The following is a 16,804-nucleotide window of genomic DNA, read 5'->3' as shown; positions in this document are numbered from 1 at the left end:
CCCACCTCCAAACCCCCCCAGGCTTGAGCAGAAACCGAAGGTGGAAATGAAGGCCAGATCAATGCAAGTGGGCAGGGCAGAAGACATACATCAAGCCATGGTAAATATATAAGAATGCACAGTTCGCTCTAGGATTACCATGTCAGTGTGTCTTTCTTCATATGTCTGATGACAGCCAGAAGGGTGGATTTAAACACCATCTCCTAAGCTATGTCCGATGGGAGGAATGTAAATTGCGCACTTATGCTACACTGCAATCAAGGGATAATGCCAACACATTCTTTGCATACTGCAAACAAAACAGAGGCTAAAAGAGATTAAATAATAGTAATAATTCTTAGGCCAAGATCATTGAAATGTGTACCATTTGCCAGAACAGAAACCTCTTCACCAAAAGGAAAGAGGCAAGAGTAACTAACTGCCTTTAGGAGGCAAGCTGAAACCAGCATTTAACAATCTACGGAAGTTTGTGCCAACTGCTGCAGCAGCTTCTAGTGGGACTTGTGATACTGATTTCCACAGAATTTTCTCCTTCTCAAAACCCAAAGCAAAATTTTCCATGCCTACTCTTTACCACTGTGCAATTTGTTTGTGTGTGAAAATCAGTACTAAAACAACAGGCAGTCAACTGAGACCAGTGAACCAAAATTAAGTATGCAAAAACTCTCCTCATATTGGTCATACAAGGTTGCAGTATAGTTCCTCAGAACTGGGTGCTTTAGCATGCACCAATGGGTGAGAAAAGACGCACTCGTATCTTTAAGGCTGCCAGATACAGAATGGCAAGGTTTTGTTCAGGTGAGGAGCAAACAAAAGTTTGAGTGTGGTGATAGAAACCACCCACTAAATCACCACCACAGATCTGCCCACCCGCAAAAATGCCTTAGCGTGTTTCCACACCAGCAGTGGCCTCAGATGTCCACTATAAGAGTTTTCTGCAAAAAGAGGAAATGGGGATTTTAAAAAGTACAGGCTGGCATTTATGATGGTGATAACATTATGTGGGCAGCGTGATAAAACTGGATGCATGGGCAGCCGTTAGATGCACTAGAATTCTTGTAAGCCCTCCTTGAGAGTTTCTTTTTGTCCGGAAAGGTGGGGTATGAATCTATTTTTAAAATACATAAAATGAAAAGTAAGTGTGCTTATGACCCACCCATTTCAATGGAACTGCACTTTCTCGCAATCCATTTTAAAAATGGATTAAAAATTAATACTTTTTTTTTTTTTGAGCTTACACAGTAGCTACAGCATTAACACGAGACTGGGGAAAATACACCAGGTTCCTAGCCTCAAGTGTTGAAGGCATGAGGCCCTCTACAGAGGCAAGAAAGTAATTAAAAACCCCGCACCAAATTGTGGGGAGCCCAAACATCATAGTGCTCTGAGCCCTACAGCCAGGGAGGGATGACTGAAACTGCAATGTCTGTCATCATCACCGCCTGGCCTCTAATTCTGAATTAGTACTTTACACCAATGGAGCCATTTAGGGTGGGGTGGGCACTGCCCTGTGCAATTATTCCTCAGGAACATCTATATTTATAACCAACTCACTGGCTGCATCACAAGATGACCGACATTATAAACTTTTAAATCTAAGCTATTATAAGCATGTGAAAGACATAACACTCTGCATTTAAAATGAAACAGTGGGAGATTTACTATTGGATCCATGTTAAAACATTGCTATGGCTATTACGAAGTATAAAAATGTATGACCTCAAAAATACTATCTTGCCATTTAATTTGATCGTGACTACAGTGGTGCCTCGCAAGACGAAAAGAATCCGTTCTGCGAGTCTCTTCGTCTAGCGGTTTTTTCGTCTTGCGAAGCAAGCCCATTGACGGATTAGCGGATTAGCGCTATTAGCGGCTTTTAGCGGCTTAGCGGCTTAGAAAAAGGGGGGGAGGGGGGAAAAACCCACAGGAACTCGCAAGACATTTTCGTCTTGCGAAGCAAGCCCATAGGAGATTCGTTTTGCGAAGCACCTCCAAAACGGAAAACTCTTTCGTCTAGCGGGTTTTCCGTCTTGCGAGGCATTCGTATTGCGGGGCACCACTGTACATCCGAGAGTGCTGAGAATCTTGCTCCACTGTCGCAGATGTCTCCCTCTTCACCCAATATCTGAAACTTGAACCCCTGACTCTCAAAGCAAAGGTTACATTTCTAAGACGTACATTTCCCCAGAAGCTGCAATGTTTAATGGTACGGAGTACATGCAGATGGAAAGGCAGCTTAAGCAGGTGGGTGGGAGAAAAACCAAAGCAAAGCCCTTTGTAGAACTAAAAAGCCCCCACCTGTACCGATGGAACACAGTCTCTCCACTGTTAAACTCAAGAGCCGCTTAAACACACGAAACAGCATAGCAAGAATAACGCTTTTAATTCGGATAAAAAAACAAGTTTTGGGAAAGAAGAATCTTAACTACAAAAAGTATTATTAAAAAACAATAAGAAAGTATTATCCAGAACTTATGATTTGATATTGGAATAGGACCTAAAAGATGAAGAAATAAAAGAAGTAATGGTCAAATGGGCCCAAGACACTGGCCATACAATACAGATAGATCAGTGGGAAAGGCTCTTGAGGTCGGATATTAGGTTTACCGCCTGTTATACCATTAAAGAAAACCTAATGAAAATGTTTTATAGGTGGCACATGACGCCTTCCAAACTCACCAAGATATATAAGTTAAAATCCAATTTATGTTGGAAATGTAATAACATGGAGGTGACTATGATTCATGTATGGTGGGGCTGCAAAAAAGTCAAAATATTCTGGGGATGTATTCATGAAGAGTTAAAAAAGATGTTTAAAACCTCTATAGAAAAGAAGCCAGAGACGTACTTATTGGGTATTGTCGGAAAGGATATCCCACAGGATAAGAAAATACTATTTTTATATGCCACAGCCGCAGTCAGACTATAACTTGCAAAAAACTGGAAAGGAGATAGTATCCCCACAAAGGAAGACTGGATATGTAAATTGTGTGAATTTATAGAAATGGCGAAGTTAACAGCAGCCATAAGACATCAGACAAATCAGAAACTAAAGTCGGAATGGCAATGTTTTGAGGATTGTATGAAAAAACACTGCTCTAAGGATAACATGTTGATATGCATAGACTAAGTATGTAAAGTAGAAATAAATAAAATTAATATACTAGGAATATCAGGGATAAGATATATAAGACGCAATGTCAATAAGATGTTAAAGAATAAAGAATGTAGAGTAGTGGGGGAGGGAAGTCACTTGGGTGTAATATCTCTTTTGTTATTATTTAGTATTTTTGTTTGATTAGCGTATATTTTTGTATAACATAGCATAAGAACTGTAATCTTTCTCCCCCTCTCAATTCAATAATAATAAAGAATAACGCAGCACCCGAGAACTGTCAGCAATAGCCACCCTCAAGGAGCCTGTTCACTGCGGTGCAATGGCATTTGACAGCAATTAAGCAGGCGACAGCGACACAGTCAGCATCTTGATCAGCCAACACTGCAGCTTCAAACCATCCGGCCTACTGCACTGATGACAAGCTTGGGCTTATCTTTCTTCAGCCCCACTGTCCTGCACAGAGCACAAATCAAAATTGCTCCCTGGAAATGTTTCTAGCAGACTAGGGAGAATCTTTCGTTCCACTCTATTTCCCCCTCACTGCCTGAGGTCGTTGCACTGCACCTCCAAAAGTCCAAACACACAGAAGATTAGGATCAAAAGGCTCATTCTCTCTCCCCCCCCCCCAACACCTTATTGACTTTAGAGAAAGAGGAGTCAGAAGGAGCAAAGTCCCTCCACGTTAAGCATTTAAAAGCATTAGATGAAATTCCAGCAGCCTGGCAGACAACCAACAACGCAAGCTGGGTACCTTGGCAACAAGACACGCAGAAATATGCTTTCTAATGTTTGGGGGTTTTGTTTTTTTCAGAGAAAGACAGCTAGCAGTCTCACCAGTGTGTAATTTCCAGAGTAAGTGGTGCTGCAAGCGGTTCAAGTGTTGGTTCTTTATTACTGAAGGAAGGAGCTCTTAAGTGTACACACTTTGAGGCACATTCAAAGTACATTTCCTCCCTTCAAAGACCCTTTTATGAGTTCCAGGTCTAATTTGTTTAATGTTTGACATCGTTTTTTACTGCTTTTATGTGTGTTATTGAGGATCTGCTTTATTGTATTTCAATGTGTTTCTTCTTCTTCTTCTTCTTCCTCTTCTTCTTCCTCTTCTTCTTCCTCTTCTTCTTCTTCTTCCTCTTCTTCTTGCAATCTGCCCTGTCAACTGAGTTACAAGGCAGCATATAATTCTCCCCGCCCTACCCCCCTTTTACTCCTGTGCTTCCTCCAAGGACAAGTTGAGGAGGTGGTGGTTGCAACACTGAATACGGCAGTACATATAGTCTTCCCCCTAGCCCTTTTATTAAGTTGAAAACAGGCAAGCTGTTTCCTCCAGATGTTTCGGACGCCAGCTCTCATCAGCCCCAGCCAGAGTGTCAGTGGTTAGGAAAGTCTGAGTTGTAGTCCAACAACATCAGGAAGAGGCAAAGGTTAGCCATCCTTCAAACAACCCTGTGTGAGCACAGCATCCTGAGATATGGAGAGCCCAAAATCAGCTTTTTGACCCTGCCCCTCTCCCTGTGATCTAAGGCTAAGTACACATTAGTGGCTTAAAACACACCACGGTTGTTTCCCCCCAGAGTGTTTCAAGTTGCTTTTTTACATTGCTGTACACAATAAAGATGGGTTGGGGTGGCCTTCACCTGATGTACATTACCCAATTTGTTTCCCCACAATGAACTCCAACTCACTGAAGCTGTCATCTGTGCCTGCACAATGGCTGCCATGATAATGTGCGTGCCTCAGCTTACGTTTCCAAATTGGATAGGGGCTGCTTTGAAAGAAAGTGCATCAGACAGGAGCAGAAACTACAGGATACTTAAGGCTTGTGGCTATGGCTAACATAATGTGTACCTGGCTTCAAACAACAGCGGTGGGAGCACACTGGAGCCAGAGGAAATGGTAATGTGTACACAGCTTCAGTTGACCATTCTGTCCACTACTATACCATAGTAGCTATGGTTGTGAGGCGGGGAGAAAAAGCACTGTATACATGCTCAAGAGCTAAGCCCTATTTCCAAGGACTTAAATGTCACAGAGGCGCAAGTTTTGTATTCAGAGTTATTTACATCAGCCCAAGGCACTCACTGTGCCGAACTTCAAAGACTCAAAGAGTCCACACTACTAATAATATTTCAGGCTTTAATCATGGAAAGGGAGAAGGGGAAGAGTGGAAGAGAGAACTAGGAGGCCAGGGAACGTAAAGGCAGGGGAGATACACAATGGTGTGCTGAGGAGGCTTGTTCAGACAATTCTGTTTTTCAGGTCATGGAGGCACAAGCAAAACATGCAGACTGGATGCATTTCCTTCCTGCAGCAATGTTTTATAGAAACGGTGCCTTTCGGGCAACTAGGGGTGCTTCTGAATGAAGTGTTCACTGAACAGTCACCCTGTTTTTATGCAGGGAGGTTTTATGCAATGTTGGCTATTATAGTGAGCGTCCCTCATGATTTGTTTGTGGGGAGGTTATATGGTGGTGTGTCAAAGTCAGTGCTATCCCACGCTTTCCATGGAATTTTCTCGCCATGTGCCTTATTGCAGGAAGTTAGATCTTTTGGGGAAGACGATTTGTTGTGCAAGACCTTCCTATCAACTGTAATTGCACAATCCTAATTAGTTGGTATATTGACTGAATCTCAACCAAAAATTGTGACAGTCTGGAAACCCCCGAGAAAACTTAACCAGGCTTTTAATAAAACAAAAACTGCAGAAGTAAAAGTGACATCCTAAGTATGCTATCTATAAAGAAAGCTGGAAGGAACCCAGTCAGTCTTACTTTTGGTAAACAGATTTCAAGTTGTGTGTCCATGAGTGTATGAATATACTATAAAATGCCTAACACCTGCCTCCTCGTGTTTGTTGAAGCTTAGCCATGTGATTTAGCCTTGTAAATAAATTCACATCTGGTATCCCACAGAAGAAAAGCACCTTAGGGTACTGCCACACCACTTCTTAAAACTATAATTTCCTAAGGCAGCTTCATATTAAAGTACTCAGTCAGGGGGCTTCATCAGAAGCATTTGCAACATGTACCGTATTTTTCGCCCTATAGGACGCACCTTTTCCCCTCCAAAAATGAAGGGGGAATGTCTGTGCGTCCTATGGGGAGAATGCAGGCTTTCGCTGAAGCCTGGAGAGCGAGAGGGGTCGGTGCGCACCGACCCCTCTCGCTCTCCAGGCTTCAGGAAGCTATCCGCTAGCCGTGGGAGACGCAGCTCTCCCACGGCTAGCAGAGAGCTTGCCTGCACCCAGAAGCTTGGGGCGCGCTGAGCTCAGCACGCCCCAAGCTTGGGGCTTCGCGCAGCGCTCCGCTAGCCGTGGAAGAGCCGCGTGAAGTTGCGCGGCTCTCCCATGGCTAGCGGATAGCAGCCTGTTCTGGGGGCTGGGGTTGGGGGGAGCTCGGGCTTCCCCCGCCCCAGCCCCGCACCTGGGGGGGGGGGAATATTTTTTTTTCTTTATTTCCCCCCAAAAAAACTAGGTGCGTCTTATGGGCCGGTGCATCCTATGGGGCGAAAAATACGGTAGTTGGGCCCCCTAGTATAATAGCTGCAGACAACAAAATACAGTATTTGCAAAGCAGAGCATTGGTGGTTCAGATTTAAAAACCACATGCTATGGAGCAGAGTTGCAAAATCCAGAATCTTATCAGCTATAAGGAAAGACAGATTTCCAGGGCTTTGTCAGGACTAAAACAAGGACATAAACCATCTGCAATTGGATCTCTGGCTGTTTTAATTGTAACCTAAAAGCAGCCAGAAGGCCGCAAATATTTTGAATGGCCAGAGTAAGGGGGGAGAGGACAGGACTCCTGCACTTTTAAGAGTTCTATAGAAGAGGGAATTTCAGCAGGTGTAGAAGCTACAATGTGCTTAAATTTCCTCTACTACACACAAAGAGATAGGAACCCTGTCCTCTCAAATCTGGCTACCCTACCCAAATTGGATTGCAGAAGTGGGATTTAACACTCCATCCCAGAACACTGATTTTCTCCAGTCTAAATTCCCCAGCCACCCTCACCCCCCACAAGTTGCAATCTGCTCCACAGCAGAAAACTTGCAAATACCTGTCTATTTTCTTCTGTGGCATAAACATGATTGGGGAAACTTTGCTAAAGAGGAAAATGAAGAAAGGGAAAGCAACCATACAAATAAAAAATGGTTCCTAAGGCTGTTTGAGGAACGCTTAACCCAGTGCTTCTTTATAAAACTGCTTGGGAAAACTTTTTTCCTCCGGGGTGTCATTCCTAGGACTTCTCACTGTTGTGAAGTGGATAGCAACATCTTCATCCCAAGCCTGCTCAGATAATACCAGGTGTCTAGAGTACTTGTATGCTTTCCCACCATGCAGCATATTTATAATTAAATTAAGTAGGCTTGAGTCACCAATCAAATGACAGCTCATTATTTGGCCACAATCAAGAACATGCTTGTGTAAATAGTCACCTGTTGAATGATTGATATACTGGGGTGAAGAGGAATTGCATACCACTTTTACTGCCCTAAGCTGGCATCCAAGGCAGCTTAATAAAGCCTCCTAACGACACCAGTATAATCAAAAAGAAATAAATCAAGCAAGAGGTGAATTCCAAAAGCATGCCAGAAGACAAAGAGACCAATAAAAGCAGCAGTGACTCAGCAGTTGGCTGACCAACCCTAGCCCAAAAGAAAAACCAGAAGTAAAAGTTCAACAAGAACAATTTAATTCAGCAGAAGCCCAGTAAACAAGATAGGCCTCACCTGGTTCTTAGACAAAGATGGCAAGGAGATCTCCTCTTGGAGAAAGTTCTACAAGTAAGGGGACAGTGACAAAAGTCTTTCCTCTAGTAGGTTAGTGACAGAACTACAGGGTCCCTTTATGACAGTCACAAGCTTGAAAGATTATATAATGATCTTCTCATTGTACAATCATAATAAACAAGCACCGTAACAAGCAATGGCATGCAAGTCTCCATGATCAGCTAGATCTACTATTTTCTGTGCCTATGCTTGGAAAATGATTTGGCGTGCTCCAATATCTTCTCCCCTATCATGCTGATAGGGTGATGGAGGCAGGGACTCTGCTGCAGAAACAGTAATAGGTCTTTGGCCCTATGCAACCCTCCTGGACCACTACACCACTGGTTCTCTCTAAAGTAAGGGGCATCCCAGTAGGTTCACTGGTGATGATCTCAGCTGCTGGGCAGGTTCAGAAATGAGCAGGCATCTATTATAGTGGCTCAAGACTTTATTACACTGATCGCCAGTACTGAAGAAGTCAGGTTGTAGGCCTGTGTGAACGTCCCTAGGGCCACATGTGCACACACCCTCCTTTAAGAGCAGGCAGGCACAGCCTGTCCTGCCACTCCATATAATTCATTGCATTAACATGCAAGGCCAAGGCTTTCCAGTTGACATCTCTTTACAGCAGCAGGAGATTCCCAAATCCATCTGTCAGGTGCAGCGGTGTCTTTTTTTCCAGTTGGGGTGGGGGAAACATTCTGACTCTGTCTTATTGCTATGTTTCCCGGAATGAACCAAGTTAAGTAGGACTTCTTATCTGGCAATTTCCCAACACAAGCACCATATAGTTCAGCACTCTTTGTCATCACTGAATAGAATGCTATGTTCTGAAAGGTCATGCCTTCTGCCTGATCATGTGAATAAACTAATTAGTATATGAAATGAAGAACTAGAACTGCCAGGCATTCGAGAATTGGCTGAAAATGAAAGCATTGCATTTGAGCAACTCATTAGCAGGGTTGTGCACAATTACATCAAGGAAGCAAAAGAAGATGCAAGTCTAGCTAACTTTAATGAAAAATTTTGAGTTAAATCTAATGAAATAGTCATAATCATGTGACCTCCTTTTTTTTACTACAATCCTATACTGCCTGGGAGCAAACCTTCTTCCAAGGGGTTTATTTATGCTTTGTCTCTGGAATGCAACAGATTGGGTTTTGGTTTTTAAATAAAATCAAGGTTGCATACACATTACCACTTACTATGGCTCCAGTGATTCCCTCACCCCCAAAACGTAAGCTTTTGCTTGGAAGAATGCCAAGATAAGCCCATCACAGTCTTAAGCTCCCCTTAATACTTGTAGCACGAGTATTAATAACATTGCCCTGCCTTATAGCATCATAAAGATTACTAAGATACCATGAAGTGGTCAGAGCACAAAGGAAAAGTGATATATGCATCATTCCTACTATTATGGTGTGAAAGCTGAGGGTATAATTGCTTAGGCAGCCAAAACCACCCACATAAAAGAGAGAAAGGCATCAGCCAGCTTGGAGGAACCTCAAGATTTGCATAAGTACAAATTTGCAGGTGAGGAATGAAGTGAATGGAAACCTAAACACCACCACCCCATACCGCAAATTTTTTTTGCAGATCTCACTTATACTTCTGATAACTGATCACCCAGGCAGAGCATTACATTTCTAGATGCCTGTGGATTTATTTATTTTCTGAAGTACCTCCTACTTGCACAAAAAATGCTACCTTATCGTGAAAAGGGAAGAGCCACAGCTCAGTGGTAGAACATCTACTTTGCATGTACAGAAGACCCCAGGTTCATTCCCTGGCTTTTCCAAGAAGGGCTGGGATAGACTTCCTGTCTGAAACCCTGGAGAGCTGCTGCAATACTGAGCAATAAGCACTTTTGGTAATACTGAGCAATATGCACTTCTGGTCCGACTCTGTGTAAGGCAGTTTCCTATGTTTGTATGAGATATTTTGATTACAGGTCCAGGATTTTAACAAAGCCTTCACAATAACGTTTTAGCAGCTAGCTTCAGAGTTTTGATGCAACAACAAAGAGTTAGGTGCATCAGTTCTGTGAGACATGCATATGTCACCACAGCACAATTCAAGTGTCCCTTAATGATAGCATCTTTTTTTCTGGTTCACAAAAGGTACTTCACATTTACTTGGATCAGTACAGGGGGAGGTAGGAAGCCAGCAGCAGCGAAAAAGTCCTTGCCTGGAATTAAATCTTCTTTCCAGAAGCATTCTGCCTCCCCACTCAGCAGATGGCATTCTCATATTCACAACGCCTTTTCCTTACATGTTCCAGGGCTGACCTCTGTTCCGTTACTACCGAGTCACACATCACCAACCCCTCAAACACTTTTAGTAAAATCATCTCCTTTGAGAGGGTGTCAAATTTGGATATGGATGAGGAAGTATCTAAGGGGAAGGGCTGTTCAGTGGCAGAGCACATGCATTGCATGCAAACAGCCCCTGACACCAATCCCAGACTCTACCAAGTAGGGTGTGGAAGCACCTCCATCTAAAACACTGGGTAACAGCTGCCAGCTGTAGACACCATTGAGATGGATGGGCCAACAGCCTTTCGCTCAGTTAAGAAATATGTCAGATCTCTTAAAAGAATTCTGCATGGCACTAAGACTGCTGCTTGCTTGCCACAATCCTCAAGTATCTTATTTTTCATTCTTTTAATAATTTCAATGGGGGGGGGGGGTGACAAGAAATTTTCTGCACCGGGTACCACCTGACCTTGCTACACCACTGCTCACAGTGCAAGAACCTTTTAGCACCGAGTACATCAGGGATGAAGAACCTGTGGCCTCCACATATTGCTGGACAACAACATCTGTCATCCCTTGACCATCGCTAGGCTGGGAGTTGGGAGTCCAACAACAATCAGAAGGAGCCAGGTTCTCCATCCCTGGTGTACATTAAAAAATTGTGAAGAGAGGGGGACCCAACCAGCATGTCTAAGCAATGTAGGACTTGGAAGACCTACTATTAGATATAGGAAAAAGGAAAGCCTCTTTTTCCTGCGTTACAGTCATCTCCCACATGGCGGATGTTGCAAGCCTTTTCTTCTTTCTGTTTCTAAAAGCACATGGTTCTTTTCCTCAAGCAACCTAAAGAGTCTTTCCTTCTGCCTCTGTGCTCTCCCTTCCTACCTTTCTGGTTTATGTGCCACTTCCTCACCATCACCCCTCACCCTTTCTCTTCCTGCAGACTGCAATTTCTGGCCCATTCTGTAACTCCATACTCGGCAGCATGGAAAGATTTGTAAAGAATGAATACGCACACACAAACACAGGCAGAGCATTTCCAATAGCGAATGAATGGGAATCTCCAGAAGCTGCGTGATATGCATTCATGTCAAGCATTGTATGGGCCCAGAAAGCTACAGCCGCTGTCATTCTGCTCTCCTGTGAACAGCAGGGAGCTTTCTGGATATCACGCACATGTCAGATGTTGCAAACAGCTGACCATTCCCAAGAAAAGCAGGCAAAATGCAGCTGTGGCAGTGGAAGGCTCTGCTCATTTTTATCTACTAGGATGAAGAGCAAAAGAAAAACTTCACGGTCCATTAAGTGTTCTGTAGCAAGCTAAAGGTAAGTGATCAGAGCTTCGCAGAACTCAGACATTCTTTGGGAATCGAGGAAGGTGCCATTCCAAGTTGGACCACTGACCCATCTAGCTCAATTTTGTTTACAATGACTGCCAGCAGCTCTCCTGGGTTTTTGATGGGGGGACAACCCCAGACCTACCTGGAGCTGCCAGGGATTGAACCCAGGAGCTTCTGAATGCAAAGCAGATGCTCTACCACTGAGCTACGGCTGTTCCCCAATCCCCAACATGCATAGATGCAACTGCTTCTGTCCACCCCCAAAGTAATCTTAGATGTAATCCCTGAAAACCAGTTATCCAAACTACTTACTGTTCCATTAAAAAAAAAAAAGGATAGCAGAAAGGAGGGGATGTCAGCTCATATTAGCAATAATCTATTATTTATTTATTTATTTATTTATTTATTTATTTATTTATACCCCAGCCACTCTGGGTGGCTCCCAACAGAATATTATTCATAATAATAATAAAGCGATAAAACATCAACCATTAAAAACATCCCTAAACAGGGCTGCCTTCAGATGTCTTCTAAAAGTCAGATCATTGTTTATTTCCTTGACATCTGATTGGAGGGCGTTCCACAGGGTGGGCATCACTACCGAGAAGGCCCTCTGCCTGGTCCCCTGTAATCTCACTTCTCGCAGTGAGGGAATTGCCAGAAGGCCCTCGGAGCTGGACCTCAGGGTCCGGGGCTGAACGAGGGGGGTGAAGATGCTCCTTCAGGTATCTTAAAACACACACAGGTCATTTTCTCCCTGTGTTTCAAGTTTCATTTTCACATCGCTGTACACACCAGGGAGGTGTGGGGATGTCTTCACCCAACACACATTACCCAATTTGTCTCCCTGCACCTGTAACATCCCCTCCAAACTCATTTTCAATGAAGCTGTCGTCTGCACATGTGCAAGGGCTGCCTTGAATGTACACACCTCACCTTCCATTTTCAAATCAGATGGAAGCTGGTTTGAGGAGAAATGCATCAAAACAGAAGTATTCCTTTAAAAACTACAGCATACATAAGAATTGTGGCTAACATCTTGTGTGCTCAGCTTCAAACACAAGTGGTGGAGCAAACTGAAGGCAGAGTAAACCATAAAGTATACACATCATAAATCTCTTTTGCAACCATAAGGTTGCAAAAAAATATTATCTATTTTCCTTGTCCATCTGTTAGTCCCACATCACAGGAACAGGATTTTTCCAAAGCAAAGTTAATACAAAGAACAATTTCTGACCAAAACTACCAGTAAACACCACAGTACAAGCCAACATCCTATGCCTCAGAAAGGCATTCTTAGCATTACATCATGCATACCTGTAACATAAATCTCACAGTCCCCTAGATCAGGGGTAGGCAGAGTTAAGGGCTGAAGAAGTATATAAAGGGAAGAGCTGTCAGTCAGCTGTAGAGAACATGCTTTGCATACAGTAAGTCCCAGTTTCAACCCCTGGCATCACTAAGTAAGGTTCTGCTTTTTAAATAGTGCTCCAAGATTTACTTGCTAAAACCAGGTGCAAAAGATATACCGTATTTTTCGCCCCATAGGACGCACCGCCCCATAGGACGCACCTAGGTTTTTTTGGGGGGGGGATTAAGAAAAAAAACTTATCCCCCCCCCCCAGACACAGGGCTGGCGCGGGGGAAGCCGGAGCTTCCCCCGACCCCAGCCCCCAGAACAGCCTGCTATCCGCAAGCCTAGGGAGCCGCGCAGGTCTCCCCAGGCTTGTGGAGAGCTGCGCGAAGCCCGGGCACACTCTTCAGCGCGCCCCAGGCTTCGGAATGCAGGCAGCTCTCTGGGAAGCCCGGGAGCGCAGGCAGCTCTGCGCAACCCTCGGGAGCCCAGCGCGAAGTCGCGCCGGTCTCCCGAGGGTTGCGCAGAGCTTCCTGAAGCCTGGAGAGCAAGAGGGGTCGGTGCGCACCGACTCCTCTCACTCTCCAGGCTTCAACGAAAGCCTGTATTCGCCCCATAGGACACACACACATTTCCCCTTCATTTTTGGAGGGGAAAAAGTGCGTCCTATAGGGCGAAAAATACGGTACCTTAGGGAGATCTACAGTACACGTTTAAAGTACATACAGTGAACATTTGCAGCACATTATTTCCCCCAAAGAATATTGAAAACTATAGTTGCCCCATCACAAAGCTACAGTTCTCAACAGCTTTCAACACCCTTTACTAAAGTTCCCAGAATTCCTTGAGGGAAGTCATGCTATTTAAATGTGCATTGCATGTGCACATTTGGATCTGCCCCATTAGAATTAAAAAGGCCCCTCAGAGCACATTCTCAGCTAAAGCATTTGTTTTCTGTGCCAGAAGTGAACTCTGTTCACAGTCCTTTCACACACAAAGTCCACCCCTGGCTAGCTTTCTTCTCTTCAGCAGCCCAATTTGGGTGGGAAAAACATTTTTGTTGTTGCTGCTATAGTCAAGCAACAACGGATCTACTGCAAATCACAGAGATCTACCGGTAGATCCCAAGTCTACCTTCCACGCACTCTCACCGATTTCAATATATACTACTGAAGGCTATTTCTTAACAGTGCACGCGTGCATGCATGCATATTATGGCTCCATAGATATTCCTCTGATGAAATGCATGCAACTGAAATTTCTCTCTTCCAAAACCAATTAATTTACCGGGTTCCAGAGAGGCAGGCACCGATCCACGCTTCTCCTACAGCCAATGCAAATACGCGCCGCCACTCGACGGGACTTTTAACTCTAGCGCTTCAAAGCTTCTCTTCATTAACCTCCCGCAGAATCGCACAGGAAATTCCTTCACACACTACACTCTTATACCTGGGCTAATGGCACTTTGGTCCACGACTGTTCTAGCTAGTCCTCCAAACCGACAGACGCCCCCCGGATCGGTACAGCCCGGCTTCCCCTCGTACCAAAAGCAACCTGCCTTATCTTTAAAACCGCATAACTCTCGCTGCCCGTTAACATCGCCACCAAATCATATTGACATTCCACTTGCGAAATTCATCGTTATATCTAGGAGCGCGCGGCGAGCGCGCGCACATACCCGCTCTTTCCCCCCGCCCCATCTTAACAGATCCTCTTCCCACTCCATTATAAAGCAAGATCTAAGCAGGCAAACAGATCCTCCCCAAACCCGATGCCCCCCCGCATGCAACCGTTGCTCTAGACATCTCCTTCTGCTACAATACAACCGTTGGGACCCCTTAAAAAAACACCAGGCCTCCCCCTAGTAACCTCGGCAAGACTTCCCCATTTGCAGCACCCGCCGGATCAGAGAAATGATCTCCTCGTCCTCGGATCGGAAGGATCCAGCCGCAGAGTCCTCTCCGGGTCTCCAAACTCACCCGATGCGGAACAGGAGGGGACCCGCCAGAGCCATGGGCATTCGGGGAAAGCGCTGCCTGGCCGCGCACCGGTGGAAAGCGCCGCTCAGGGCCCTGCAAGAAGAAGCGGCGAAGGTTGCAAGCAGCGCTCGGATCCGCAGCAGCCAGCCCAGCCAAGCCATGCTCTGCGGAGAGAGCGCGGCAAGCATCGGACCCGCCCCCCGCCCCTGCCTTTAAAACAGCCCTCCCACCTCCAGCGCCAAGCACGCAGCCGGGCCCGCCCCCTCGGAGCGCCGTCTGGCCCAGAGCCGGAGCCGCTTCCTGCGCGGCTTGGGATGCAGTGCCCCCTGAGGGATCTGGCCGTAAATGCCAGCGGTGGTACCCTAGCGGGACGCGTAAGGAACTGGTAAATGAAGAAGCCCAAGGCATCGGGCTTTCAAAACAAAACATTTTTTTCATTGGTTTCTAAACAGATACAAAAACATGAACCATTAATTGCATTATGGTCATTTTAAATATATACTACGGTGTGTTACAGATAGGTAGCCGTGTTGGTCTGCCATAGTCAAAACAAAAATTTTTTTTCCTTCCAGTAGCACCTTAAAGACCAACTAAGTTAGTTCTTGGTATGAGCTTTCGTGTGCATGCACACTTCTTCAGATACAAAGAAGTATATATACTTCTTTGTATCTGAAGAATATATATACTACGGTGTGTGTGTGTGTGTGTGTGTGTATATATATATATATATATATATATATATATATATATATGTATGTATATCAGTCTCTTTATAAATGTGTTGAGATAGTAGTATTAGTCTGTGCTTTTTTTCTTTAAAAAATGCTTAGGGGTACTCTCATTTTGACTCAAGAAAATCACCATTTTTTAGTTCAAATCAAGAAAAATAAAGACAGTAAATGGACAAAAGTACAGAGATTCACAGTATGTTTAGGGGTATGTGTACCCCTGCGTCCCCCCCGAAAAAAAGCATCGGTATTAGTATTATTAACAATTTATATACCAACCTTCAAGAATCACAGTATAAAAATGCAAAAATATGATGACAAATCTGGTTCGTTTCCACAACAGCGAAACTGGATTAAGTAAACATTTTTCTCTCCCTGTGTCTCTTTATAATCCTACCCTATTACATCATAAATGTGCAGCCTTGACCTGCTTTTAACCTGTTGTTTTCTCCAGATGTATTGGGCCACTGCTCCCACCAATCACTGGCAGCGTGGCTTAATGGCCAAGGAAGATGGGAGCTGTGGTCCAACAATAACTGGAGGACGTCAGGTTGGAGAATCCCTTCTTCCCCAAGATAACTGTAATACACCCGCAATTAAGAAAACAGAACAGCTGTATCGTAAAACAATGAAAAGTGCAGCCAAATCAGACAAGGCATATAAAAACAGCTGATTATCTTTGAAAAGACAAGTTGAACCTACTGCCCCAGCCTCTTTAATGGCGGGGCTTTCCTCCCCTGTAAAGAAGTCAGTGGCATTTCCCTGGTGCACAAAGAGCAATGTAATATTTTCCTACAGTTCCCTGACTCCACATGAGTGTGTTTGTTTTAGTTTTGAAAGGCAGTGTGTGTGCACTGTGACACCTACTAATTAGAGTCAATAGCATCAAATTTCCTTCTCATTTTTGAGCATGTAAAACAGAGTTTACCCAGTAAGTACCGATTCATTGATAACTTAGGTTACAAGTCTATGCATACTTACCTGAGAGTTAAACCCATTGAAGAGAACAAACCTTACTTCTGAGTAAACAGGATTGCACTGTTAGGACACTGCTTTCTGCTGCACCACTTCATTTTTAAAAAGAGATTTGTTGCTGTTTTTGCAAACACCTGTGAGTTTAATCATTGCACTAATTCTGAGTCACAGTGCACATTTGCAGAACAGTAATACAGAACAGTATTTACGCTAAAGTAAAAAGTAAAAGTAAAGTAAAAGACCCTGATGTTGGGAAAGATGGAGGGCACCAGGAGAAGGGGATGACAG

The 16,804-nt window shown here is 44.3% G+C and overlaps 2 protein-coding genes across 3 annotated transcripts in view; one reads left to right on the top strand and one right to left on the bottom strand.

Moving 5' to 3' along the window:
• The window catches only part of LOC128420578 (probable hydrolase PNKD), a 36,667-nt gene extending 21,560 nt beyond the window's left edge, over positions 1–15,107 (bottom strand). The window contains exons 1-2 of one of the 2 annotated variants that reach the window (XM_053402219.1): positions 15,044–15,107; positions 14,814–14,906 (exon numbers count right to left, since the gene is read on the bottom strand). In XM_053402219.1, the coding sequence (XP_053258194.1) occupies positions 14,814–14,854 (41 nt within the window). In that variant the 5' untranslated portion in view covers positions 14,855–14,906; positions 15,044–15,107. The other variant, XM_053402211.1, reaches the window with a different exon arrangement.
• CATIP (ciliogenesis associated TTC17 interacting protein) overlaps positions 9,338–16,804 on the top strand; it is a 28,143-nt gene continuing 20,676 nt past the window's right edge. Inside the window, exon 1 of the mRNA XM_053402192.1 lies at positions 9,338–9,418. The gene's annotated coding sequence lies outside the window, so the exon portion shown is untranslated. The remainder of the gene's footprint in view (positions 9,419–16,804) is intronic.

Source organism: Podarcis raffonei, chromosome 1 (assembly GCF_027172205.1).
Source record: "Podarcis raffonei isolate rPodRaf1 chromosome 1, rPodRaf1.pri, whole genome shotgun sequence".
Classification (NCBI taxonomy): domain Eukaryota; kingdom Metazoa; phylum Chordata; class Lepidosauria; order Squamata; family Lacertidae; genus Podarcis; species Podarcis raffonei.
This window is presented reverse-complemented; position numbering and strand designations above follow the sequence as displayed.